Below are 27450 nucleotides of genomic sequence, written 5' to 3'. Positions count from 1 at the left end.
GCTGCTTCGAGAAAGTTGTCTTTGATGATTTCCGGTTTATTAACAGCTGTTGAGCTCTTTCTCCTCGGAGTAATCAAGTCCCTGTTTAGGAAACAGGGTCACTGGATTCCCAGAATGTTGTTGATCCTTTTCTTCATCTCCCTGTGTTTTTCCCGGGTCTCTCCCGGTAAGTACAGAATTCAGCTTTCCATTCTCTCTCTCTGTGTCTGGGGTGAATGTGAATCTCTTGGGGAGAGTTTGAAATGGGGGATGTTTGATCAGCCGCCTGTTATACAGCCAGCCTGATCTTTCAGACCACCAGGAGGTTGGAAGAACACAGCAAGCCAGGCAGCATCAGGAGGGACACAAGTGGACGTTTCGGGTGTAATCTTTCTTCAGGAATGGAGATAGGGATGGGGGGAGCTGCAGGTACAGGAGGGAGGGTTATGGGTGGGGAGAGGGGCAGAATGGTGAGGTGAATACAGGTAGTGGGTATGACCTGGTTGGTCGATGGGAGGGATGAATCCGGTTCGTAACTGGAAGGAAGGCCTGAGGTTGTTGAGTCCTCCTTGGCTGTGGGCTGCCCCAATGGAAGTGTCCTTCCTCCAGTTTGTGGTCTGATTCACTGTGGCAATGGAGGAGGCCGAGGGTAGACATGTTGGAGAGGGAGTGGGAGGGGGAACTGAAATGGGCAGTGACTGGGAGGTCAGTTCGGCCTTTACAGGCCTGGCTGAGATGCTCCACCACCAAGAATATCTTCCCCTCCCCACCCCTGTCTGTCTTCCATAAGGATCATTTCCTCTGTCACTCCTTGGTTTGTGCAACTTCTCTCCCCACCAACTCCCTAACCTCACCGCCCCATACCTCCCCCTGCAACCGTACAAGATGCAAAACCTGCCAGTACACTCCTTCGCTCACCTCCATCCAGTCCTTCAGGGTGAGACAGAGATTCACCTACCTCTCCTCCAACCTAGTTTACTGTAAGGAGTGCTCCTGATGTGATCTTCTATACATTGGCAAGACCAAACGTAAACTAACAGCACAATTCACCGAGCATCTCAGCTGGGCCCATAAGGACCAGCCTGACCTCCAGGTCATTGCCCATTTCAATTCCCCTTCCCACTCCCTGTCTGACATGTGCATCCAGAGGGAAAAATGGTGGCCTGGAGTTCTGATGCCGTGTGGTATGAAGCCAAGACAAGAGAAGGGGATGAAAGAAAAGGCTAAAGGTGAAAAAAAAGGAAAAGGGACAGACGAAGCTCTGGCTGAGGTATCCTACTGTGCCGCCATCTTGTTTAGAATGTTGTGGATGTCGTGCCAATCAAGCAGCTGCTTTTGGATGGGGTTATGGACCAGACCAAATCCCCTCAAAATATTTTAAAAAGGTATCTTAGACCCCAGCCTTTTCTTATTTTAAATGGAAATATAATATGCTGTGTTCCAAATGAAACGTGATTGATCAAACTATTCAATATTAAGCAAAAGGCTTTGGTTAAAATACGACAAAAGAAAGATGAATTTAGGGTAATAACTCTATTGGAAAACTTGACAGAATAATTGATACAATATCTATTACTAATTGACTGTTCCAATGTAGTAGCATCCCATACACACACCCCTTGGCAAAAAGGCAAATTATCTGTTGTGATTCTGTTCGCCGAGCTGGGAATTTGTGTTGCAAACATTTCATCCCCTCTCTAGGTGACATCCTCAGTGCTTGGGACCCTCCTGTGAAGCGCTTCTGTGATGTTTCCTCCGGCATTTATAGTGGCCTGCCTCTGGCGCTTCCGGTTGTCAGTTCCAGCTGTCCGCTGTAGTGGCCGGTATATTGGGTCCAGGTCAATGTGTTTGTTGATAGATTCTGTGGATGAGTGCCATGCCTCTAGGAATTCCCTGGCAGTTCTCTGTTTGGCTTGCCCTATAATAGTAGTGTTGTCACAGTCGAATTCATGTTGCTTGTCATCTGCGTGTGTGGCTACTAAGGATAGCTGGTCGCTTAGCTATCACCTAGACAGGGGACGAAACGATTGCAACACAAATTCCCAGCTCGGCGAACAGAACCGCAACAACGAGCACCTGAGCTACAAATCTCCTCCCAAACTTTGAGGCAAATTACCTGTCTCCTAGGTAACTCAGCAGCAGAGAGAAACCCCAGCTTTCAGCTGTAACTGCGAGACAGAAAAGATATCTGCTCCTTATTCAAAACTCCAGCAGCCTCTGTCAAATCTAAAAGCTAAAAAAACTAGCAATATTGGTCTGTGACAGCTAGCCACACCCAGCCAGGCTGCTACTATTGTTCCAACTTTTAAAAAACCCAAGGCCCCCCAAGTTGTTTAGTTTATGGGTCTTCACTAGCCAGCTTGGTACCTGTGCCCTAAAGCCTCTCCTCAAAAAAAAAGCAAAATAACCTCTTAAAGCCACAGCACCATCATAATGGTGTCAAGCTTCTTGAGTGTTCTTGGAACTGCACTCATCCAAACAAGTGGGGAGTATTCCACCATATTCATGGCTTGTGCCTTGTAGATGATGGACAGGCTTAGGGGAGTGAGAAGGTGACTTACTCACCGAAGTATTCCTTGCCTCTGACCTGAACCTGTAGCCTCTGTGTTGATATGGTTTTGGTCAATGGTAAGCCCCAGGATGTTGATGTGGAATATTCAGGTGATGCTAACACCATTGAATCTCAAAGGATCGTGTTTAGATTTGTATCTTATTGGAGATGGCCATTGCCTGGCATTTGTGTGGTGTGACTGTTACTTGCCACTTGTCAGCTCAAGCCTGGATATTGTCTAGATCTTGTGGCACTTGAACATTGACTGATGAACAAAAGTGTAATCAGCTGCGAACATCCCCACTTTTGACCTTATGATGGAGGGAAGGCCATTGATGAAGCAGCTGAAGATGGTTGCCCTGGGACATGAACCTGAGGAACTCCTGCAGAGATGTCCTGGATCTGAGATGACTGACCATCAACAACCATATCAATATTCCTGTGTGCCAGGTCTGACCCAAACCACTCACTGCCCCCTGATACACATGGATTCCAGTTTTGCTAGGGCTCCTTGATCCCACACTCGGTTTAGTGCAGCCTTGAGTTCAAGGGCTGTCACTCTCACCTTCCCTCTGGAATTCAGCTCTTTAGTCCATGTTTGATCCAAGGCTGTAATGAGGTCAGGAGCTGAGTGGCCCTGACAGAACCCAAACTGGGTGTCACTGAGCAGGTTATTGCTGAGGAGGTGCTGCTTGACAGCATTGTTAATGACCCCTTCCATCACTTTACTGACGATCGAGAGTAGGCTGATGGAACGGTTATTGGCCAGGTTGGATTTTTGTTCACACTGATTTTTGGGCGTTGGACATACCTGGGCAGTTTTTCACATTGTCGATAGGTGCCTGTATTGTTGCTGTACTGCAACAGCTTGGCTAGGGGAGCATACGTCTCCAGTACTATTGCTGGCATGTTGTCATAGCCTTTGCAGTATCCAGTGCCTCCAACCATTTCTTATTATCACATGAAGGAAATCAAATTGGTTGAAGTCTGCGATGATGGGGATGACTGGAGGTGGCGAGATGGAACATCCATTTAGTATTTATTGCTGAAGATTGCTGTGAGAGATTTAGCCTTACCTTTCGCACTGATATTCAGGGCTCTTCCATCATTGAGGATGGGGATATTTGTGCAGCGTCCTCCTCCGGTGAGTTGTATAATTGTCCACCATCATTCACAACTGGATGTGGCATGAATGCATTGTGGCTGTTGATTGTGGGATCCCTTAGATCTGCTGATCACTTGCTGCTCATACTATTTGGCATGCAAGGAGACCTGTTTGGTAGCTTCACCATATTTGGCATGCAAGGAGACCTGTTTGGTAACTCCACTATAATTGGCATGCAAGGAGACCTGTTTGGTAACTCCACTATAATTGGCATGCAAGGAGACCTGTTTGGTAACTCCACTACAATTGGCATGCAAGGAGACCTGTTTGGTAACTCCACTATAATTGGCATGCAAGGAGACCTGTTTGGTAGCTTCACCATATTTGGCATGCAAGGAGACCTGTTTGGTAGCTTCACCAGGTTGACACCTTTATTTTTAGAAATGTCTGGTGCTGCTCCTGGCTTACCTTCCTGCACTCTCCATTGTTCATCGTGGAATGGGGTTCTCAGTCTAGCTGAGTTTCTGGATTAACAGACTAGCAATATTACCACTTCCATTGCCTTCCCTTAGGTGTACACTAGGTGTTCCCCAGGTCACTATTCCAGGCTGCTGACAGACCGAATGTGTTCCAGTTAATAGTAGACCCGGTGTGTCCCATGTTACTGTTCCAGGTTAGTAATAGAGTCATAGAGTCATAGAGATGTACAGCATGGAAACAGACCCTTCGGTCCAACCCGTCCATGCTGACCAGATATCCCAACCCAAACTAGTCCCACCTGCCAGCACCCGGCCCATATCCCTCCAAACCCTTCCTATTCATATACCCATCCAGATGCCTCTTAAATGTTGCAATTGTACCAGCCTCCACCACATTGTCTGGCAGCTCATTCCATACACGTACCACCCTCTGCATGAAAAAGTTGCCCCTTAGGTCTCTTTTATATCTTTCCCCTCTCACCCAAAATCTATGCCCTCTAGTTCTGGACTCCCTGACCCCAAGGAAAAGACTTTGCCTATTTACCCTATCCATGCCCCTCATAATTTTGTAAACCTCTATAAGGTCACTCCTCAGCCTCCGATGCTCCAGGGAAAACAACCCCAGCCTGTTCAGCTTCTCCCTATAGCTCAAATCCTCCAACCCTGGCAACATCCTTGTAAATCTTTTCTGAACCGTTTCAAGTTTCACAACAGCTTTCCAATAGGAAGGAGACCAGAATTGCACGCAATATTCCAACAGTGGCCTAACCAATGCCCTGTACAGCCCCAACATGACCTCCCAATTCCTGTACTCAATACTCTGACCAATAAAGGAAAGTATACCAAACACCTTCTTCACTATCCTATCTACCTGCGACTCCACTTTCAAGGAGCTATGAACCTGCACTCCAAGGTCTCTTTGTTCACCAACAAAGGTTCCCTAGGACCTTACCTTTAAGTGTATAAGTCTTGCTAAGATTTGCTTTCCCAAAATGCAGCACCTCCCATTTATTTGAATTAAACTCCATCTGCCACTTCTCAGTCCATTGGCCCATCTGGTCCCGATCCTGTTGTAATCTGAGGTAACCCTCTTCGCTGTCCACTTCACCTCCAATTTAGGTGTCATCTGCAAACTTACGAACTGTACCTCTTATGCTCGCATCTAAATCATTTATGTAAATGACAAAAAGTAGAGGACCCAGCACCGATCCTTGTGGCACTCCACTGGTCAAAGGCCTCCAGTCTGAAAAACAACCCTCCACCACTACCTTTGAGCCTTTGAGTCTTCTACCTTTGAGCCAGTTCTGTATCCAAATAGCTAGTTCTCCCTGTATTCCATGAGATCTAACCTTGCTAATCAGTCTCCCATGGGGAACCTTACTGAAGTCCACATAAATCACATCTACTTCTCTGCCCTCATCAATCTTCTTTGTTACTTCTTCAAAAAACTCAATCAAGTTTGCGAGACATGATTTCCCACGCACAAAGCCATGTTGACTATCCCGAATCAGTCCTTGCCTTTCGAAATACATGTACATCCTGTCCCTCAGGATTCCCTCCAACAACTTGCCCACCACTGAGGTCAGGCTCACTGGTCTATAGTTCCCTGGCTTGTCTTTACTGCCCTTCTTAAACAGTGGCACCACGTTTGCGAACCTTCGGTCTTTTGGCACCTCACCTGTGACTATCGATGATACAAATATCTCAGCGAGAGGCCCAGCAATCACTTCTCTAGCTTCCCGCAGTGTTCTCGGGTACACCCGATCAGTTCCTGGGGATTTGTCCACCTTTAACCATTTCAAGACATCCAGCACTTCCTCCTGTGTAATCAGGACATTTTTTGCAAGATGTCACCATCTATTTCCCTACAGTCTATAGCTTCCGTATTCTTTTCCACTGCAAATACTGATGCAAAGTATTCATTTAGTATCTCCCCCATTTTCTGTGGCTCCACACAAAGGCTGCCTTGCTGATCTTTGAGGGGTCCTATTCTCTCCCTAGTTACCCTTTTGTCCTTAATATATTTGTAAAAACCCTTTGGATTTTCCTTAATTCTATTTGCCAAAGTTATCTCATGTCCCCTTTTTGTCCTCCTGATTTCCCTCTTAAGTATACTCCTACTTCCTTACTACTCTTCTAAGGATTCACTCGATCTATCCTGTCTATGTAGGTTTGCTCACTGAGCTGTAGGTTTGATACAGACGTTTCATTACCTGGCTCAGTAACATCATCAGTGGCAACCTCCAAGTGAAGCGAAGCTGTTCTCTCCTGTTTTCTATTTATATGTTTGTCCTGGATGGGGTTCCTGGGGTTTGTGGTGGTGTCATTTCCTGTTTGCTTTCTGTGTCCCAGGTTACTGTTCCAGGTCAGTGATATTCTCGGTGTGTCCCAGATTACTGTTCCAGGTCAGTGACATACTCGGTGTGTCCCATGTTACTGTTCCAGGTCAGTGATATACTCGGTGTGTCCCAGGTTACTGTTCTAGGTCAGTGACATACTCGGTGTGTCCCATGTTACTGTTCCAGGTCAGTGATATTCTCGGTGTGTCCCAGATTACTGTTCCAGGTCAGTGACATACTCGGTGTGTCCCATGTTACTGTTCCAGGTCAGTGATATACTCGGTGTGTCCCAGGTTACTGTTCTAGGTCAGTGATATACTCGGTGTGTCCCAGTTTACTGTTCCAGGTTAGTGATATACTCGGTGTGTCCCAGGTTACTGTTCCAGGTCAGTGATATACTCGGTGTGTCCCAGGTTACTGTTCCAGGTCAGTGATATACTCGGTGTGTCCCAGTTTACTGTTCCAAGTCAGTGATATACTTGGTGTGTCCCAGGTTACTGTTCTAGGTCAGTGATATACTCGGTGTGCCCCAGGTTACTGTTCCAGGTCAGTGATATACTCGGTGTGTCCCAGTTTACTGTTCCAGGTTAGTGATATACTCGGTGTGTCCCAGGTTACTGTTCCAGGTCAGTGATATACTCGGTGTGTCCCAGTTTACTGTTCTAGGTCAGTGATATACTCGGTGTGTCCCAGGTTACTGTTCCAGGTCAGTGATATACTCGGTGTGTCCCAGTTTACTGTTCCAGGTTAGTGATATACTCGGTGTGTCCCAGGTTACTGTTCCAGGTCAGTGATATACTCGGTGTGTCCCAGTTTACTGTTCCAGGTTAGTGATATACTCGGTGTTTCCCAGGTTACTGTTCCAGGTCAGTGATATACTCGGTGTGTCCCAGTTTACTGTTCTAGGTCAGTGATATACTCGGTGTTTCCCAGGTTACTGTTCCAGGTCAGTGATATACTCGGTGTGACCAGGGTACTGTTCTCGGTCAGTGATATACTCGGTGTGTCCTAGGTTCCTGTTCCAGGTCAGTGATATACTCGGTGTGTTCCAGGTTACTGTTCCAGGTCAGTGATATACTCGGTGTGTCCCAAGTTACTGTTCCAGGTCAGTGATATTCTTGGTGTGTCCCAGGTTACTGTTCCAGGTCAGTGATATATCGGTGTTTCCCAGGCAACTGTTCCAGGTCAGTGATATACTTGGTGTGTCCCAGGTTACTGTTCCAGGTTAGTGACATACTCGGTGTGTCCCAGGTTACTGTTCCAGGTTACTGTTCCGGTTTAGTAATGGACCCGGTGTGTTCCAGGTTACTGTTCCAGGTCAGTGATATACTCGGTGTGTCTCAAGTTACTGTTCCAGGTTAGTGATTTACTCGGTGTGTCCCCGGTTACTGTTCCAGGTCAGTGATATACTCGGTGTGTCTCAAGTTACTGTTCCAGGTCAGTGATATACTCGCTGTGTCCCAGGTTACTGTTCCAGGTCAGTGACATACTCGGTGTGTCCCAAGTTACTGTTCCAGGTCAGTGGTATACTCGGTGTGTTCCAGGTTACTGTTCCAGGTCAGTGATATACTCGGTGTGTCCCAAGTTACTGTTCCAGGTTACTGTTCCAGGTTAGTAATGGACCCGGTGTGTTCCAGGATACTGTTCCAGGTTAGTGACATACTCGGCGTGTCCCAGGTTACTATTCCAGGATACTGTTCCAGGTTAGTGACATACTCGGCGTGTCCCAGGTTACTATTCCAGGTTAGTGACATACTCGGCGTGTCCCAGGTTACTATTCCAGGATACTGTTCCAGGTTAGTGACATACTCGGCGTGTCCCAGGTTACTATTCCAGGTTAGTGACATACTCGGCGTGTCCCAGATTACTATTCCAGGTTAGTGATCTTCTGTTGTATTGATCTTCTGGGATTGTATCCCAGCTTCCCCCCACCGTGTCCACACTGACTCCATTGAGTATCTGAGTGAGTCTGATTTTGTGTTTACTCCCTGTTCTGAGAGGCTACAGCAGCTAATTCCATCCCAGTTGTATCTGATTCTGTTTATTATATCAGACAGGATTCTGACAGTGTGATAAAGTAGTGAATTATTGAAGATTGCCACTGTTTGGATGCGGCCTCACTTTTCGCTAATGTTTATTTGCCTGTTCCTGAAGTGTGCCTTCCAGACATTAACATGTTTAACGTGGTTTTCATGATAGTCTCTGACATTAGTGATTTTCCTCAGTTTTGCGGTGTTATTATTATGGTCAGTGCAGCCTGTCGTTATGATGTTGTTTCTGACGGTGATTAGTAATCAGCTCCTTTCTTTGATTTACAGCCACTAATGACCTTACTGTGATTTACACAATTGTTTCTGGAATTAATGATTTTCCTGAAGCTACAAGCACTGCAATAGTCAATGGAGTTACAATAAGTTATCGTGACAGCAAAACCCATCGATGCATCCCCAGGCTGCAGTTCATAAAAGAATATTTTGACATGAAATTCTGGGATTACATCACAGACCTTGTAATAGAGCATACTGAAATGGCAAACAAAACTCTGAATGTGATAACGAAGAGGACAAACCAGACATCAGGTAAGAACAGGCGTGTCTGAAATTCCCTGTTTGCTATCCTTTTACATCACAAAACCTAATCCATTCCCCAGCACTGACTGTTGGGCCCCAGGGCTGGGAAAGACATGCCTTTGTGCTTCTCCTGTTTCCTTGTACCTTTTTTCCATCACCTCCTCAGCCCTGACATTTACCAAACTCCTCACATCCTTGGGTATTGAAGAATGGGAGCCAATGTTACAGAAGAGCCAAATTGTTTTACGTACTTTCAGCAAAACTTCTTGGCCTTTGTGCTCTGTTCCTGTATTTAAAACACTCATTGAAAGCTTAGGTTTCAGTTTGACTCACTTTATCACCACAGTGACACAACTTCATAAGAAACATTGAAGATAGGTGCAGGGATAGGCCATTTGTCCCTTTGAGCCTACAGCACCATTCAATATGATCATAGATAATCATGCAATCTCAGTGTCCCATTCCTGTTATTTATCCTGCATTGTGTGATAAATATTTTCTCATTTTGATTTAAACAAATCAGATTTACAAATGCTGCAGGAACATAGAATCGGACAGCAAATTATTGCAGATACTGGAATTCTGAAATATAAATTCCAAATTCTGGAAATCCCCAGCAGGTCAGGCAGCATCTGTAATGAGAAAAAGAGAGTCAAAGCTTCAGGTTCAAGATCTACACCAATCCTGAAGAAGGGTCTTGTTTCTCTCTGCACAGATACTGAGAGACATGCTGAGCATTGTCAACACTTGCCATTTTCTCCTGGAGCAAAACAACCTCTTTGTCCATCCTGCAAAAAGCCATCAGAGCTCCTCATTCTCCAACAGCAAGAAACCCAGAGGCAGCTGCTTGGGGTCTCGTTTAGCACAACTTTAAACTTTAATTTTAAATCATGTTAATGTATGAAGTATACATTCACAGCTTGCTCAGCAATCAAACTAGACAAAGCAATACATTGATAGCTTTTTAAAAATTGAGTAATTGATAAAAATAACCAATGAAATGTGTGAAGGTGCAGAGCGAACTAAAAATCTTTCTTGTCCTTTTGCTTAAGGATCAGAGCTCGAAGGGGACAGCCTGAGGCTCAGATCTGGGTCATCAGGGAGGGGGAGGAGATTCAATAAGGAGTTGGGTTTAAGTAACACTGAGTTTACATTCTCCTCTGGTGATGCACTCTCTGAGCTGCTGTAGATGGAATTCATACAAAAGAAGGTGTAGGAAGTGGGTTTCCCTCCGAACTGGGGTTTCTTCCCCTCCTGGTCCAGGGTTCACACAGTGGGTCACACACCAACAGTCCCCTACTCCCACATTATACCATTGTGAAGGAGAAGGTTGGTTTGGGAGATGGTTGACTCAGGGCCTCACACCAGCCAGAAACTGTCTATTTTTAATTTTCTTGACATGTGGTCAGGTCAAGTGCAAATGAAAAAAATAGTTTTGGTAATTTATTGGAAATGTATTTAATAAGAGCACTCTCAGCGTATCACGAAATATAATACTCCTCACCAGTGGGTGGCATGGTGGCTCAGTGGTTGGCATTGATGCCTCACAGCACCAGGGTCCCAGGTTCAATTCCTTTCTGTGTGGCGTTTGCACGTTCTGCCCGTGTCTGTGTGGGTTTCCTCCAGGTGCTCCTGGTTTCCTCCCACAGTCTAAAGATGTGCAGATCAAGTGAATTGGCCATGCTAAATTGCCCATAGTGCCAGGCGCATTAGTCATAGGGAAATGGGTCTGGGTGGGTTACTCTTTGGAGGGTCAATATGGACTTGTTGGGCCAAAGGGCTTGTTTCAACACTGTAGGGAATCTAATCTAATCAAAACACAGAAAGTGAGGAATGAAGAAATTAATTGGATAAGGATCATTCCTATTATTCATGAACTACATACTATTTGTAGTTCAGATATTTCCCAATCAGTAATCATATAACCGGTGAATCGAGAACAGGAGGGAAATAAAAGAGAAATATTTGAATGGTCATGTTCCATTCATGGAGGCTGACAGGGTGGTAACATACAGATATTGACTACATTCCCCCAGAATGCAGCCTGTGATTGAAATAAATGACAATATGGACTAGAAAAATCACTCCAGGACAGTGGGAATGTGAGAGCTGGAATTCTGACCCGGATCAGAGAGCCTGTTCTTTACCTGCTCCAGGTTGAGGTGTGAGGCAGCCACTGGAGAAAGGGGCAGTGCTGCCTGAGTCTGGGACCCTCTGACAGCACAGGCCCTGGGGATTAGCACCGTGTGTAACCCTCTCTCCCTGGGCCTGATACAGGATCCCCAATCTGCTTTGATCAGACTGCATTTCTCAGTTTCAGTTCACGATTAATCACTGATGATCAATCCCTGTCTGGTCACTGACAGGAATTCACACTCTCCAATGGATACATTCTGTTGAGGTCAGTGATGGTGGCTCTGTGAAGAGATCGATGAGATTTGGATTCGATGGAAAGGATTATATCAGTTTAGACCCAGACAGAATGAGATGGATCGCAACCAATCACTTTGCAGTGATGACGAAAGAGGAATGGGATTCCGATGAATCCTGGAACAATTACTGGGAAACACAGCTGCATGGAATCTTTGTTGAGCATTTAAAGAGATATCTGGAAGCTGGAAAGGAATATTTCACAAGGAAAGGTATGTATTTCAGTTTTGATCCCATGTTCTGATCTAACCTCACTGATCTATGAAACCATTCTCCCATTCCATTCAGTGTCTGTCTATTGTTTGTGTTTTCACCCTTTCCCATCACAGTTCAGCCTGAAGTGTTCATCTCCAGGAGGGAGCCCAATGGTCAGGACAAGCCACTCACTCTCTCCTGCCTGGTCACTGGGTTTGATCCTGTAGACATCGAGGTGACCTGGCTAAGGAATGGAGAGGTCATGTCTGAGACACATTCCTCGGGGGTACGACCGAACCACGATGGGACCCATCAGATCCAGAAAGAGATTGAGATCAATGCTGGGGATGAGGATCAATACTCCTGTCAAATTGAACACAGCAGCCTGGCAGAGGCCCAGCTCTATCAGTGGGGTAAGGGACTGGAGTGTGTGTGTCTGTCTGTCTGTCCTGTCTGTTCCACCATTCATTGAGGTTGCTCTGATCTGTCCCTCACTCCCTTTACCCATTCCTGCTCCATGTCTTTTGCTGCTCTTCCCCAACAAAACCCTCCTGATCTCAGGCTGGAAATATTCAATTGATCCTCAGCGCTCACAGCAATTTGGTTAGAAAACTCCAGATTTCCATTAGCATCACTAGGAGGCCTCTGATTGGGCTGTTAACCTGATCCAATCAGGGTGTCCTGACTGACATTTTAAAAAGTATGAGTGTCAGAGGTATTGAGGGTCTGGCAGCTGAATGTGAATTAGGTACTACTAAAGTCTAGGACTGTTCTTGTGTAAATAAAGAGTGACTTGGTGAGTGAATGCTAGCTTCTGTAGGTTTATTTCAGTGGCAATGGGAGTAAAGCATGATCGTGAAGAAACTTGCTCTCAACAGGCGCCTTTCAGTCAGGGAAGCATTTGGTACATCATGCCTTTGTTTGGGAAACTTGACTCGTTCAATCCTGCCATCGAGGACTGGGCCCAGTGTGTGAAAATAATGTGGCATATTTTCTGGGCAAATGGCATTGTGGCAGGTGAAAAGCAACAAGTAATTCTCCTGACAGCTTGTGGAGCTGCAGCTTTTTCTGTTATTAGGATTCTAGCTTTCCCTGTGGCATCAGGTACTAAAACCTTTCAAGCATTGATAGGAATAATTAAGGAATATTATGAGCAAAAGCCTCCTCTAATTCTGAGATGCTATCATTTATATTTGGCAATTCAAGAACCAGGGAAATCCACACTGGGATATCTGACTAGGTTAAGAAGACTGGCAAAAGTATGTGAAATTGGTTTAACCCTTAATGAGATGCTAACCCTTAATGTGAAATTACTGATGTAACTATGATGTAATACTGATATAACTATGATGCAATTAATGATGTAACTATACAAAAACACCTACTGGCTGAATCCCAACTGCACTTCAAGCAGGCACTACAACTGGCTTTATCATTGGAAAATGCAGCAAGTGGAGCTCATGAATTACAGGGTATTCCAATGGAAGTGGACACCCTGGACAGTCCGACTGAACTTAGAGGACACCACCTGGGTACATGCAATTGCATAGCTTCACTCAGGACATATCGATCAGAGGGACTTGAGGTTGGCTCACAGTAAAACACTAAACCAAGCCTCAACAAACAGTTAAAATGTTGATCAGGATCCTGGCCATTAAGGCATTGCAGTTTCTGTCGGTGAGTGGACAGCAAAAGTGTCCTACATGACTTAAATTGAGTGAGATAAATTATAGCCCCATATCCAGTTGGGTATCCTGAAAAATCCACCTATATCTGGTTTGGAACAGTTAAATTGCATCGCGACATCAAAATCAGAACCAACCAATTTAAATGTCTGGTTAAATGGTCATTCTGTTCTGATGGAGGTCGATCCAACTGCAGCTGTATCAGTGATCCCAGAACCAGCCTTTAATATAATTCACTCTGAACTCCAACCCTTAACTTTGCACAAGATCTTGGCCAGACTAAGAACGTAAACTGAGGAAGCTTCAGAGAATAGGGGTACAACTTCAGTTCCGCTCTTTCACGGAAGGCAGCTGGTTCAGTTACCAATGATTGTGCTAAAAACCTCAAATCCAAGCTTCATGGGGAGAAATCAGTTGTGAGAGATTCGCCCCGAATGGCTCAGTATGTTTTAATTAGAAAATGGCTGCTTGAGTGAAATTCAATGTAATTACCTGGAGGTCATCCAGGAAGATCTAGGGGTTATCAGAAGAGCCAAACCACCTTGCATGTTGACCAGGAATCAATCCCATGATGCTGTAAGGCCTGTCCAGTGCCATTGGCCTTACAGGCAAAAGTCAAGGCAGAAATTAGAAGGCTGGAAAGTGAAGGAATTGTCAAACCCGTCCAGTTTGTGGAATAGGCAGCAGTGATTGGAATGGTTCTGAAGCCCAGTGGGTTGGTTTGCCTTTATGGGGATTTTAAACAAAGTGTAAACTGCTTTTGACAGCAGAATAGATAGCCAGGCCCTCAGGATTTATGCACAATGTTGGTGCAGGATGGGAGTTCTCCTTCACAAAGCTGGACATGAGCCACGCTTTCTTTCAATTGTGATTAGACCACGATCCCAGACGTATGCTCCAATTAATATCCATCAGGGATTGTACCAAGATACAAGACTGCCATTTGAGGTATTGTCAGCCTGTTCGATCTTTCAGTGGACAATAGAGAACATCCTGCATGGTCTACCCCTGGTCGCCATTTACTCAGATGGTAAATGAGCCAATAACAGGGAAAACTAATAAGGAGCAGTCAGAGAACTGGATATAGTCCGAAGGTGGTTTTCCAAGGCAGGCATTGGAAGGGATAAAAGGCATAAAAAGGGAAAAATGTGTATGCCAAATGATCTACTTGGGATACAGATTCAACAACTCTGGGTTACACCTGTTGGAAGATAAAGCGAAGGAGATCAAAGGTGCTCTGGTTCCTACGTCTGTCCAGGAACTTACATCATATCTTGGGCTGGTAAATTATTTTGGAAAGTTTGTACATAACCTGGTCTCCGTCCTGGCACCATTATATCAACTCATGACAGAAAGGATCAGCCTGGGAAATGGTTGCAAACATAAGACCGAGCTTTCAATGAAGGAATGATACAAATGTCATCCTCGAAGGATTGGCACTCTATGATCCCAAGAAAGATCTAGTATTGACATGCGATGTTTTCCCGCACAGCATTGGAGTTGTATTAGCTCATGGTGGCTCAGTGGAGAGGAACATCCAAGAGCATATACATCTAGGACTTTGGCCAATGCAGCACATAAGTACACCCAGATACAGAAGGAAGGATCGATGGTCATATCTGGAATCAGGACATTCCACCAATACCTTTATGAATTAAAATTTGTGATAATCATGGACTACTTGGTGTGCTTAAAGAAGACAAGGCAGGGCCACCCTGTAATTTTGGGCCACCATCAATGGTGGGTTCTAATACGAAGTGCTTACAATTGCAAGCCAGAACACTGCCTGGGAGGCTGAGTAGTGAATGTGGATGCATTGAACTGCCTACCATTAGCAAATACCCCACTGGGTAGCACCCCCAATGGAAAAGTTATAATGGTATTAAACTTTTTGGACAAGCTCCTAATCAGAGCTGACTATCGGGCTTTGGACACAGAAAGATCCAATCCCTTCAAAACAGAAATAACCTGTATTTATGAGGGAAACCAAAAGGCACTTGAAATCCTTTGAATTGAAAAATGTTTGGACCCAGAGATACCAGCTCATGGCAGAGGATGGAATATTGTTAGAACTTGTTAGCGAAAGTGTGATTATCCTGAGTAAAGGCCGCTGCCAAACTCCAGCTGAACTCCACCAGGGATCTCTAAAATGAAATGTGCGGGGAGACATTGCATGTCAACACTAGATCTTCATTGGGATCACAGAGTGCCAATCCTTAGACAATGACAGTTGTTTCATGACTTCATTGAAATCTCGGGCTTATGTTTGCAAGCAAGTTAAAGTGTTCGGCTATAGTGCATGTTTCGAGCATTTCAGTGAACATCACACACACACACACACACACACACACACACACACACACACACACCCACCCTGTGGCTGAACACTTTAACTCCCCTCTCACTCTGCCAAGGTCATGCAAGTCTCTGGGCCTCCTCCACCGCCAAACCCTGACCACCCGATGCCTGGAGGAAGCACGCCTCATCTTCCACCTTGGGACCCTTCAACCACACAGGATCTTTGTGGATTTCACCAGTTTCCTCATTTTCCCTCCCCACACCTTAATCCCAGAAGCAACCTTCCAACTCAGCACCGCCCTCTTGAACTGTCCCACCCTGTCCATCTTTCTTCCCACCTATCCACTCCGCCCTCCTCTTCGACCTATCATCTTTACCCCCATCTTCATCTACCTATTGCATTCCCAGCTACCTTCCCCTCACCCAACCTCCCCTCCCATTTATCTTGGGCCACAAGCCTCATTCCTGATGAAGAGCTTATGCTCGAAATGTCGATTCTCCTGCACCTCAGATGCTGCCTGACTGGCTGTGCTTTTCCAGTGCCACACTCTTCGACCCTGACCAATGAAGGCAAGATGCCATACACCTTCTTTACCACCCTCTCTACTTGGGTGATCACTTTCAGGGAGTTATAGACTTGAACCTCAAGATCCTTTTGTCTATCAATGCTGTTCAGAGTCCTGCCATTAACTGTATCCTGTTCCTTAACATGTGATCTCCCAAAGCACAGCACCTCACAATTACCTGGATTAAACTCCATCTACCATTTTTACGCCCATATCTGCAACTGATTTATATAAATGATGAAAAGCAATGGAGCCAGCACCGATCCTTGTGGCACACCACTGGTCACAGGCTTTCAGTCCAAAAAGCAACCCTCTTAGACCAACCTTTGTCTCCCACCTTGAAGCCAAGCTTTATATTCAGTGAGCTAGCTTCCTCTGGGTCCCATGTGATCTAACCTTACTAACCAGTCTACATGCAGAACTTGGTCAAACACTTTGCTGAAGTCCATATGGACAACATCTACCCCCCTACCTTCACCAATCTTCTTTGCTACCTCTTCAGAAAACTCAGTGAGGTTACAGAGACACAATTTCCCATGCACAAAGCCACGTTGACTATCCCTAATCAGTCCTTGCTTTCCAAATGCATGTAAGTCCTATTCCTCAGAATCTCCTCCAACTATGTACCCACCACTGACGTATGGCTCATTGGTCTATAGTTCCCTAGCTTTTCATGACAGCCTTTCTTAAATAGTGGCACCACATTAGCCACCCTCCAGTCTTCTGGCACCTCTCCCTTGGCTATTGATGATCCAAACATCTGAGCTAGGTACGCAGCAATCTCTTCCCTAGCTTCCCACAGAATTCTGGGTAACACCTGATCAGGTCCTGGGGATTTATCTACCATTATACATTTTAATCTTCAGCACCTCCTCTTCTGTAATGTGCACTGTTTTAAAGACATCACTATTTATTTTCCCAAGTTCCCTTGCTTCCATGCCCTTCTCCACGATACGTACTGACACAAAATATGTGATTAGTATCTGACTAATCTCTTATGGTTCCACACATAGACAGCCACATTGATCTTTAAGGTGCCCTATTCTCTAACTATTTACTCTTTGCTGAAATATACTTTTAGAGTCTCTTTGGATTCTCCTTAACTGCATTTGCTAAAGCTGTCTCATGTCCCCTTTTTGCCCTCCTGATTTCCCTCATAAGGAGACTCCAACTGCCCTTATACATTTCCGGGGATTTACTCAATCCCTGCTGTCTATACCTGTCTATGCCTCTTTCTTTTTCTTGACCAGAACCTCAATTTCTCAAGTCTTCCAGCATTCCCTACGTCTCCCAGCCTTGTCCTTCTATTATCATGCAGTGGTCAAACCCCTTTGTTACGTAACAATGTATTTTCCTAACTCTAATAGTGAACATTAAACCAAAATAAATTCACATATCCAAACCCCCCTCCCCGCTTCTCTTAAGTTCTTACGATCTGACCCCAACTCTACAAAAAAAAGCTATTCCAATAACACACTTATTAAACATTAAATTAACTTAATCTCAAGACCACATACTCTCTATCTTCTTCGGTGTCTTCAATCGTCCCTCTGCTGATCTTCTTGGGGTTGTCTTCTTTCTTGGTTACTGTGAGGATGTTTCACATGCAAAGGTACCTTTGATAGAGACTGTTTCTAATTTCTTTGAGAGCAAGATGTCAGATGGGCAGTTGTTCAGTGGATTGATGGCAGTTGCTTTCTGATAAATTTTCAAAACTCCCAGTTTTTATAGCCTCCATGACACAGTAAATTGTTATAATTTGATTGGTTTCCAGGTGTCAAAACAATAAACACAAACTCAATTGGGTTTTTAGTATCCTCGGCACAATTTAAACTGATCAGTTAAATTCACATTGTTTTCAAAACAGCAAGCAAAACTCAGGGTAGACAGGCAGGAGGCTGGAAGAACACAGCAGGCCAGGCAGCATCAGGAGGTGGAGAAGCCAACATTTCAGGTGTAACCCTTCTTCAGGTTGGGGGCTGGGTGTAAGGGGAGCTGCAGGTAACTATTTAACAGCCATTTGCTGGATGTATCTATTTTGGAACAGCTCGTCTCCCAGTCTTTCCATTCAGGCAACTTAGCCTGTACTTGAAGTTTACTTCAAACTTCAGAAAACACTTTCTATTTTAAAGTGAACAGACAGGCTTTTGACTTTGTTACACTTCACACTAATAGGAGCATACGGACTTTTGGACCCTCGATATCTTATTCTCAAAGGCCTCCCACTTCCCATTCATCCCTTTACCTGCAAATAGCCTCCCTCCAATCACCTTTTGCAAGTTCCTGTCTGATACTGTCCAAATTATCCTTACTCCAATTTAGAACTTTAACTGTTTGATCAGTTCTATCCTTTTCCACCACTACTTTAAAACTATTGGAATTATGATCACTTGCACCACAATGCTCCCCCTGGACATCTCATTCACTTGCCCTTCAAATTTTCCCAACAGAAGTTCAAGTATTACTCCTTCTCCAGTTGGTACATCCACATATTGAAGAAGAACGTTTTCTTGGACATACTTAACAACTTCCTTCCAATCCAAGCCTTTAACACAATGACAGCCCTAGTCTATGTTTGGAAATTAAAACCTACTGTTACCACCTGAATATTCTTACAGATATGAGATCTCCTTACACATTTGGTTTTCAATTTCCTGCTGCCTACTGGGGGCTATAATACAATCTCAACCAGGTGATCATCTCCTCCTTATTTCTCAGTTCCACCGATATAACTTCACTGGTCAATCTCCCAATATTTGCCTCCCTAAGTAAAGGTGTAATTTTATCCTGAACCAAAATCTTGTCCTCCTCTCTTGCCTCCCCCCCCCCCCCCCCCAACCCAGCTTCTGTCCTTCCTATAGCATCTATACCTTGGAACATTGAGATACCAGTCCAGTCCATCCCTGAGCTATGTCTCTGTAATAGCGGTGAAACCCTAGTCCCATGTTCCCAACCATGCCTTACCTATCAGACCTCTTACATTGAAGTAAATGCAGTTTATCATTCTGACCTTGGTCACTGCCAAGCTCTTGCCTGTTTTGACGATTTGAGCTGTTTCCCCTTACCTGCTGTACCAGCCTCAGCCCTTTCTCTTTCCTCACTGTTACTTTGATTTCAGTCATTCCCCTTCCTAGTTTAAAGCCTCTGCTGTAGCACGATAAAGCCTCCCAGTTAGCACAAGTAACGGACCACAATTTATAAACCAGAAATTTTGTCATGTTTTTAAAATGGGATGAGATTCTTCAGATAAGGACAGCTTCATACCACCCAACATTGAATGGCCTGGCAGAAAAAGCAGTCCAAACTTTAAAGGCTGTCTTGAAAATCAGCCTACCCTCTTTATAGTTACCAAGGTATCATGGTCCTTATTTGATTATGGGATTAACCCACATGCAACAGCAGAGTTGGGACCAGCAGAGTTGCTAATGGGTAGAAGACTCTCTACCAGGTTGAATCTGATCTTCCCGGACCTGTGGGGGTCGGGTGTAATGACCTCAGAAACACCAATACTGGACACAAGTCTCCATCAAACAAGAGAAACTGTTTGATGCAGGGAATTAAGGATCAGACCAGACCCCTGCAAAATATTTTAAGGAGGCAGCCTGGAGCCTAACTTTATCTTATTTTAGAGGCACATGTAAAGTGCTGTGTTCCAGATGCAATTCGATTGGTCACACTACTCAGCTTTAGGCAAAACACACTTTATCGAAACACTAGAGCTAAAATATAACTGAAGAAAGAGGAATTTAGAATACCATAAATCTATCAGAAAAATTAACAAATCAATAGACACAGTACCGATTACTCATTAATGATTCAATGTAGTAACATCCCATAAACGCACCCCTTGGCAAAGTTCAGAAAATAGATTTGTCTCACAGGTAACTGCAGCAAGCCAGAAGGAAAAGCTTCAAGAGAAAGCTCAGAGAGAGGAGCAGCAGGGAGACATTTACTGTAATTCCAAGCCTGTTGAGACTCCAACAGTAACTGATGCTGAATCACAAAGCTAAAAAACTACAAACTAGAAATCTAGGTCCGAGAGCTGGCCACACCCATCCAGGCTGCTTCTATTGTTCCTGCTTTAAGAACCCAAGGCCTCATAAGCCAGTCACTTCACTGGCTTTCCAATCAGACAACTCGACACCTCTGCCTTACAACCTCTCTTTAAAAAGAAGCAGACAAAATAACCTCGTAAAGTCATAGTATCATCACAGTAAGGGGAGGAGGTTTGGTGTAAGAATAATGGAAATGGCCCTATCTGGGAAAGAGGCATGCTCCATGTGAGATCAGGACCAGTGATGTGGAAAGGTCAGGCAGGTGCAATGGTCCTGAACCAGCACAAGGTCCGTTTGAAAGTTGTAAATTTGTAAACAATGCAGGAGCAAAACGTACCCTGCCCCTCTGAGCAGTCAGAAAGGCTGCCAGAACCCATGGGTTCCCTATCTCTGTCAAATATTGTTGAGAGTTTAGAATCGGAGATGGACATGATGGAGGAGCCAACTCGATGCCTTTGCCACTGGAAGAAGAAAATAAAATCTGCCGAGGCACTCCTGGCACAAGAGGTGAGCTCCTGTGCATTCGATGCTGGTGTTATTATCTGCTGAACACAGAGGAAGCTGCCCCAGTGTTAAAACGCCCCAGGATGCTCTCCAAGGAAAATGGCTGGCCTATGTTCTCAGACTCAGAGGGGGAGGGAAGTTGTGATTGTAACGAGGCTAGCCAGCAGGACCTCAGAGAATATGAGTTCCCTGATTGATCCAGCCCCAATCAGAGAGCCCTGGCTGACAAATACTAAGGGGAGTGTCAGAGATGATGACACTCTGCTACCTGACTATTTGTATATGAATAGTCCTTGACTTTAGGACTGACTCTGAAAGAGTCAGTCCTAAAGTCAAGGACTATTCATATACAAATAAAGGGTGACTTGGTGAAGGATACCATCCTCTGTGCAGTTATTACATCGATCCCATCAATGAGATCTCGAGTGCAAAATTTATTGAACCAAGTCCATCAATTCCCAATGGGTGGGTTAAACTAAAACTGACCCCAACCAACACAGACCGAGAATGGATCCAGGAATAGAGATAATCCTGATATTATTCAATGTATTTCAGAAATCCCAGAAAACAGTGTGTTACGTTCCCATCTTATACTTTTGATTGGATTAATCGCTGCATTGGCTACAATATTCGGAATAATCATCTGGAAAAGGCCCTGGAGGGGTAAGATTCAGAGAGAGGGGAATGTGGAAGTGAGGGGACAGAGTGAGTGTGGGGGAATCTCCAGTACTGGGAGTCCAGGGCACTGTGGGGAATGGAACTGATTGAATTCCCACACAGATACACACGTATAAATACATCTTATTCCCTGTCTGATCATCCTTTGTGTGATTGGCCCCAACCAGGTCTAATATTGATCATTAAACCCATCATACACACTTACATCCTCACTGACTGAATATCAATGGGATGGGAGAGATCTCCAGAGTCTCCATAAGGTGTGAGGATGGAGGGGAGTGTGGGAATGAGGATTTCTGACACAATCTCCATTCCCTCACACTTGTTGTGTTCTCACTCTCTGAGAATGGATTATTCCTCATTCTAATGGACATTTATTTTGTTTCTGCAGGTTCACCAAGTGGGACCTACACAACAGCTCCCAGTAAGTGATTGAGGGGAGAGAGTATTGGGAATGATGGGAGAGGGATTGGAAGGTGTAGATGGGACATTCATCAGTTTCCTCATGGTTCAGTTCTTCATGACTCTCTTATCCTTCATGACTCTCTCGTCCTTCTCTTCCTCAACTCCATCCCCCCCAACCTCTCCTTCCAATCCTCCCCCCCTATTTTTCCATTCCCTACTCCCTCTCCCTCCACTCCTTCACCCTTAATTCCTTCTGCATTTTGCTGTGTGAATGTGGTTAGTCAGTGCTGAGGGTGATTGAATCCTGGGTCCAGTGAGTGAAAGAGAATATTTCAGAGTGTGTAGCTTTATATTTCATTCCATTTCAAACATTCTTTTTTATTTTCTCAGTTTTGGACGTCTGTATTCCAGCTTCTTCATAATTGAGTCAATGATATGTCAATTTCTGTCTGTCGACTTATTTGGAAATTCTTCACTCCCCTCCTGACCCTGTCCCACCCTCCCAGACACTGTTAAGCCCTGTCAGACTAATTCCCCTCTCCTCCTGAACCTGTCCCACCCTCCCAGACACTGTTAAGCCCTGTCAGACTAATTCCCCTCTCCTCCTGAACCTGTCCCACCCTCCCAGACACTGTTAAACCCTGTCAGACTAATTCCCCTCCCCTCCTGACCCTGTCCCACTGACGTTTAAAACTTGACAGACTAATTTCAGCCCTCTCCTGGCCCTGTCTCACTCTCCCAGATACCGTTACAACCTGCCAGTCCAATTTCACTCCCCTTCTGACTCACCCTCCCAGACACTGTTAAACCCTGTCAGACTTATTTCACCCCCATCGTGACCCTGTCTGACTGACCTTTAAAACTTGACATACTAATTTCAGCCCTCTCCTGGCCCTGACTCACCCTCCCAGATACTGTTAAACCCTGTCAGACTAATTCCCCTCCCCTCCTGACTCACCCTCCCAGACACTGTTAAACCCTGTCAGACTAATTCCCCTCCCCTCCTGACTCACCCTCCCAGACACTGTTAAACCCTGTCAGACTAATTCCCCTCCCCTCCTGACTCACCCTCCCAGATACTGTTAAACCCTGTCTGACTAATTTCACTCCCCTCCCCATCCTGAAGAGATTGCCTTGTGTCTGTCCATTTCTGACCCTGTGGGTTTCCTGAGCACCACTACAGGTCATTCCCGGAGCTTCATTGTGGAATAATGGGATCCTCCTGTTCCAGTGTGAACATGGACATCAACGTCCACCCTTCCACATCACAGCAGACACACAGAATTACAGCTCATTGCTCACACCCAGTCGATTCAGGATTGAGATTGACTTTTCCTGAAAATGTGTTTCCACAGATTGAGCAGTGGATTCCAGATCCACATGTTTGGATCCTTATTCTGCAAGTGGGACCTTCTCAAGTCGTGTTTCCATCCCGCCTCAGAAATGTGAGCAGTGTCACGGTCAGAGGGATCTTCATGGATGCTTCCTCCCTCACACTTTCTCATCTTCACTGTCTTCAGTGGGTCAGTGATTGACCTGAAATGTAGCAATGTCCTGAACTCCCTCTGAGTGAGTTTTTGTATTGGAGGACATGAATCATTTCTGCACTTTATACAACGAAATTTTAACTTTTATGTTAAAGTCTCTATGAATTTTGTAACTTTTTTTGTATTGATATCTCTCTCACTATTTAACTTCTCCTCTTCTATTTTTATCCTCATCTATTTTAAGCTGAACTGATCTGTTTTGCACTTTACATAAACAGCGTGATCAAATGTGAACGTTTATGTAAACTTCCTTGATTTTATTTGTTCACAATCATGTATTTATGGCAGCAAACATCTGTCATTATTTATCATCAACAATTAACTGCAGATACTGATCATTGCAGTTGCCAATCAATAAATTATTCTTGATCATTGATTTGTCTGAATTCTTCATTAATGATTTCACAGGAAAGGGTTAATTCATTCACTCTGCAGATTGTGGATCTTGGAATCAGCAGTGTCTGAGCTTCAGTTCAGTGTGAACTGGGAAGGGGGTTATGACCATGTAACTCCCCAGGAAGCCTTCCCCAAACCAAGCAGGATGCACACAGGAAAAACTCACAGAACTGTACATGCTGTAAATCAGAAACAACAATGGAAATGGCTGGAAAAGCTCAGCAGGTCTGGCAGCATCTGTGCAGAGAAATCAGAGTTACCGGTTCAGGTCTGGTGACCCTTCCTCAGAACTGGTCTGATTTCTTTGATTTCTCTTGACAGATGCTGCCAGACCTGCTGAGCTTTTCCAGCAATCTCTGTTTTTGTTCAGGATGCACAAAGTGATGTTTATTTAATATGTGTGTTTCAGAGTTGGATGGTTGATAATGTCTGGGAGTGTTCATTCCCCGGGGTGGGGGGTGATGTATCCTTTCGGAAGGATCTGAATGAGTGTGAAGAGAGGGCCAGGCAGCTGCTGGGAAGTAGGAATACTTCACTGATTGGTGACCCAGCAGCTATTGGAGGGAGGAAAGGATGGGCTCACCAGCTAAATGTTTCACCCAGGGCTGAGCACACAAGCTTCTGGGATGGGACAGATGGAGGGGAACCTTCATTGTCAATGTTTTCTTCTGACAGGTGCTGCCTTTGGACACACTGCCTGGAGGGGGAGGGGGGAGTCAGTGTCAGCAGCTGAGGCTCTGTCTCCCTCCCTTCTGTGACCTGGGGCTCAGTGCCCCCTCCAGGTCCCCTGTCCACTCCCTCAGCTGCTGTCACACCCACCACTACCCCACTAGACACACACACACACACACACAGACACACACACACAGACACATACATACAGAGACACATACTCAGCGACACAGACACACACACACAATCACATACATACAGACACACACACACACACACACACACAGACATATACTCAGCGACGCAGACACACATGCATACACCGAGAGACCGTGTATTCAATGCTAACATCTGTCAGAAAAAAACATTGACAACAAATACTCCCACCTCAGTGAGTGATGTTTGTGTCATGTAGTGGTTTTGAGTTTTATTGGCGAAACTCTAAGAAAAACATAAGTGGTCGTGTGATGATGGCAAGTCAGTGTTTACAAAATAAAAGTTGCATTTCACAAATGATATCTCTTTTTATTTAAAATACATTAAATGTGTCAACTCTCATTTGCAGTTAAAACTTAATTACTAGATACAGTTCACAGAACCAATTCCTCAACAAAACTGTTCCTTGCAGTCTGTCCCACTTTCCCCTGAAGCCTTCCCACCTGGTGTGGGCACAAGTTGGGGATCTTGGTTGTTTGAGTGAAAGCTGCTTCTTGTTCCTGCCCCATTACCACTGGCCCTCCTCAGGAGTGAGCTTGTACATTGGTTCACAGTCTCATGACAAATTAGACAAGAACTTTCCAGTGTGGTTTATGTGACCAACACAACACTGCACACTTCTCACATCTGTTCATCCCCATGTCTTTGTTACAGCTCTCACCTTGTCAGGATCAGGGTGAAATCCTCTCCCTATCGAACATTTCCCGTGCACTCGACTTCAGTTTCCTTCACCTTTTCCTTTTTCAGCTTCCACTTCATCTGTCAGGACCCCTCCGCAGTCGCATTACATTTTAATCAGAGTCTGTGCAATGGCTTCTTTCACTGTCTTTCACATCTATATATGAGAAGCTAATCCACAATAATATCCACTGTCAGAAGATCCCTGATGTTCTCATGCTGTCTGCTTTGATGCTGTTCTGGAACAATCATTGAAATCCTTTGGATCTATGCAGCCTCTCAGATTTCCAGGTGTTTTTTCCCCATGGCTGCGATGCTGCAAATGCATTCTGTAGGAGTTGTCCCTTTCTTGATAACTCCCTTTATTTCCCCCAGCTCGACTATCTTTCCTTTCAGATCGGATAGGAGGGCAGCTGGATCTCTCCTCAGCAAGTGCTGCACTGGTCTCACACTCTCATCCTCTTTGAGATGATATGTGTTGCCAATCTAAGCTTTAGACTTGCTTCAGCTGGGATGGATGGATTGTAACTCAATGTCTACGATCTGGATCTGCTGGTCTTTATTGTGACAATCACATTGGTTTCTCAGCTTCATTTGTCCTCTTAGGAAGAGTGATGTATCATTAGATGGTCTCAAATTTACCTTTGATGGATTCATTTTCAGGTCATAAATAGAGCCACTTCACACTGTGTCTATCAAGATTATGATGTTACATGAATCACTGGTGTCTGTCTGACAGTTCACATTCACCTGATGCTCTCCTTCTGCAGTCATCATTCTAACAAGAACAAACCATTTGTTACCTTGAGACCCAGTGATGCTGAGAGGTTATATGGTTTAGAATGACCCGTTTAGAATCACCATCTGACATGTCTCCAGCAATAATCAGTTTGGGCCTGCTTTTCCTCTTTTGAGCTGAAAACTTGTGTTTAAAGTGAATCAGATTCTTGCGTGTAGACCACACATTTCCCAACACTTGATGTCCTTCCTTTTCTGGGTTGTCCTCTGCAACATTTACATCCTGTCCACTGGGCTTGATGTTTCTGCTGGCCCTTCAGCAAATGTTTCTTCTTGTTTTTCCCATTATGCTGTTCTTGTTTACCGGGACAGAGTCTCAGCATAATACAAAACCTTGTCTTTGTCCGTTAATCCTCTCCAGCTTTGATTGACAACCTCAGAGCTTCTGCACATGGCAATAGATTTCTCGAACAAGTTTTTCCTCTCTTAGAAGCTGCGCTGCCATGGTGGGACCTCTCAAAAGACATTCTTATCTCCAACAAGATTAACTTTCTATTATCCAGACTCTGAGATCCCAGCCAGATACCTCAATGCCATCACCGTACTGATCCATATTCTTTGTCTCCTTCAGGGATCTGATGTCCAGCACAGCTCCGTTCTGTGTAATCAGTAATGGAGTGCTCAAAGAATAGCTTCAAGGCTTTCAAAATGTCTCCAGCCTGATGTTTCTGTCCCCCGTGAGGTCTAGAATGTAGTCCAGCTTGTAGCTGTAGCTGGACCTGATGGGATGCATCCCAGTGTATTCAAGAAGTAGCCACAGAGATAGTTGATGCATTGAATCTTCTGGAAATTACTCGATTCTGGAAAAATTCCAGAAGATTAGAAAACTGCCACTTTTACTTAAAAAAGAAAGGAAACAAAAATGATAACTTTTGGCTAGTCAGCTCAATGCCTATTGTTGGGAAAATGAATCTAGAAATAAACAGCATGACCAAGCAGAATCAGCATGGCATTGTGAAGAGGAAATCCTGCCTGAAAAATAAACAGAAATCTTTGAGGAAGGAACCAGCAAGATAGATACAGCGGAAGCAGTGGGTGAAATGTCTGGATTTTTGATAATGGCCCATATATGAGGCTACTTAATAAGATAAGAGCCCATAATGGTGGAGGTAGTATATTAGTATTGATGGAGGATTAGCAAAGGAATTAAAGAGAGAGAGTTCCAATAAAGGAAGCATTTTCACAATAGCAGCCTGTAACCCCTCCACAGGGATCAGTGTTGGGGCAACAACTATTTACAAAAGATATTAATGACATGGAAGAGAAAAGTGAATGTAATACAGTCTGGTTTGAGAATGACACAA

The 27450-nt window shown here is 44.6% G+C and overlaps 1 protein-coding gene across 3 annotated transcripts; it reads left to right on the top strand.

Moving 5' to 3' along the window:
- The first annotated feature begins 18 nt into the window (after window positions 1-18).
- On the top strand, window positions 19-23559 carry LOC140455032 (class I histocompatibility antigen, F10 alpha chain-like). 3 transcript variants are annotated; one of them, XM_072549705.1, is made up of 7 exons: window positions 19-166; window positions 8772-9032; window positions 11390-11665; window positions 11783-12061; window positions 21312-21419; window positions 21826-21858; window positions 23195-23559. In XM_072549705.1, exons 1-7 carry the CDS (start codon window positions 25-27, stop codon window positions 23197-23199), a joined length of 1104 nt encoding a protein of 367 aa, XP_072405806.1. In that variant the 5' UTR covers window positions 19-24; the 3' UTR covers window positions 23200-23559. The 3 variants fall into 3 exon arrangements, with proteins under 3 accessions (XP_072405806.1, XP_072405805.1, XP_072405807.1); XM_072549704.1 differs by lacking the exon at window positions 23195-23559 and having other exon boundaries at window positions 21826-21866; XM_072549706.1 differs by lacking the exon at window positions 21312-21419 and having other exon boundaries at window positions 21-166; window positions 23195-23557.
- The last annotated feature ends 3891 nt before the right edge of the window (window positions 23560-27450 follow it).

Source organism: Chiloscyllium punctatum, chromosome 30 (genome assembly GCF_047496795.1).
Source record: "Chiloscyllium punctatum isolate Juve2018m chromosome 30, sChiPun1.3, whole genome shotgun sequence".
NCBI lineage: Eukaryota > Metazoa > Chordata > Chondrichthyes > Orectolobiformes > Hemiscylliidae > Chiloscyllium > Chiloscyllium punctatum.
The sequence above is the reverse complement of the archived record's forward strand: the minus strand, read 5'-3'. Positions and strand labels throughout refer to the sequence as shown.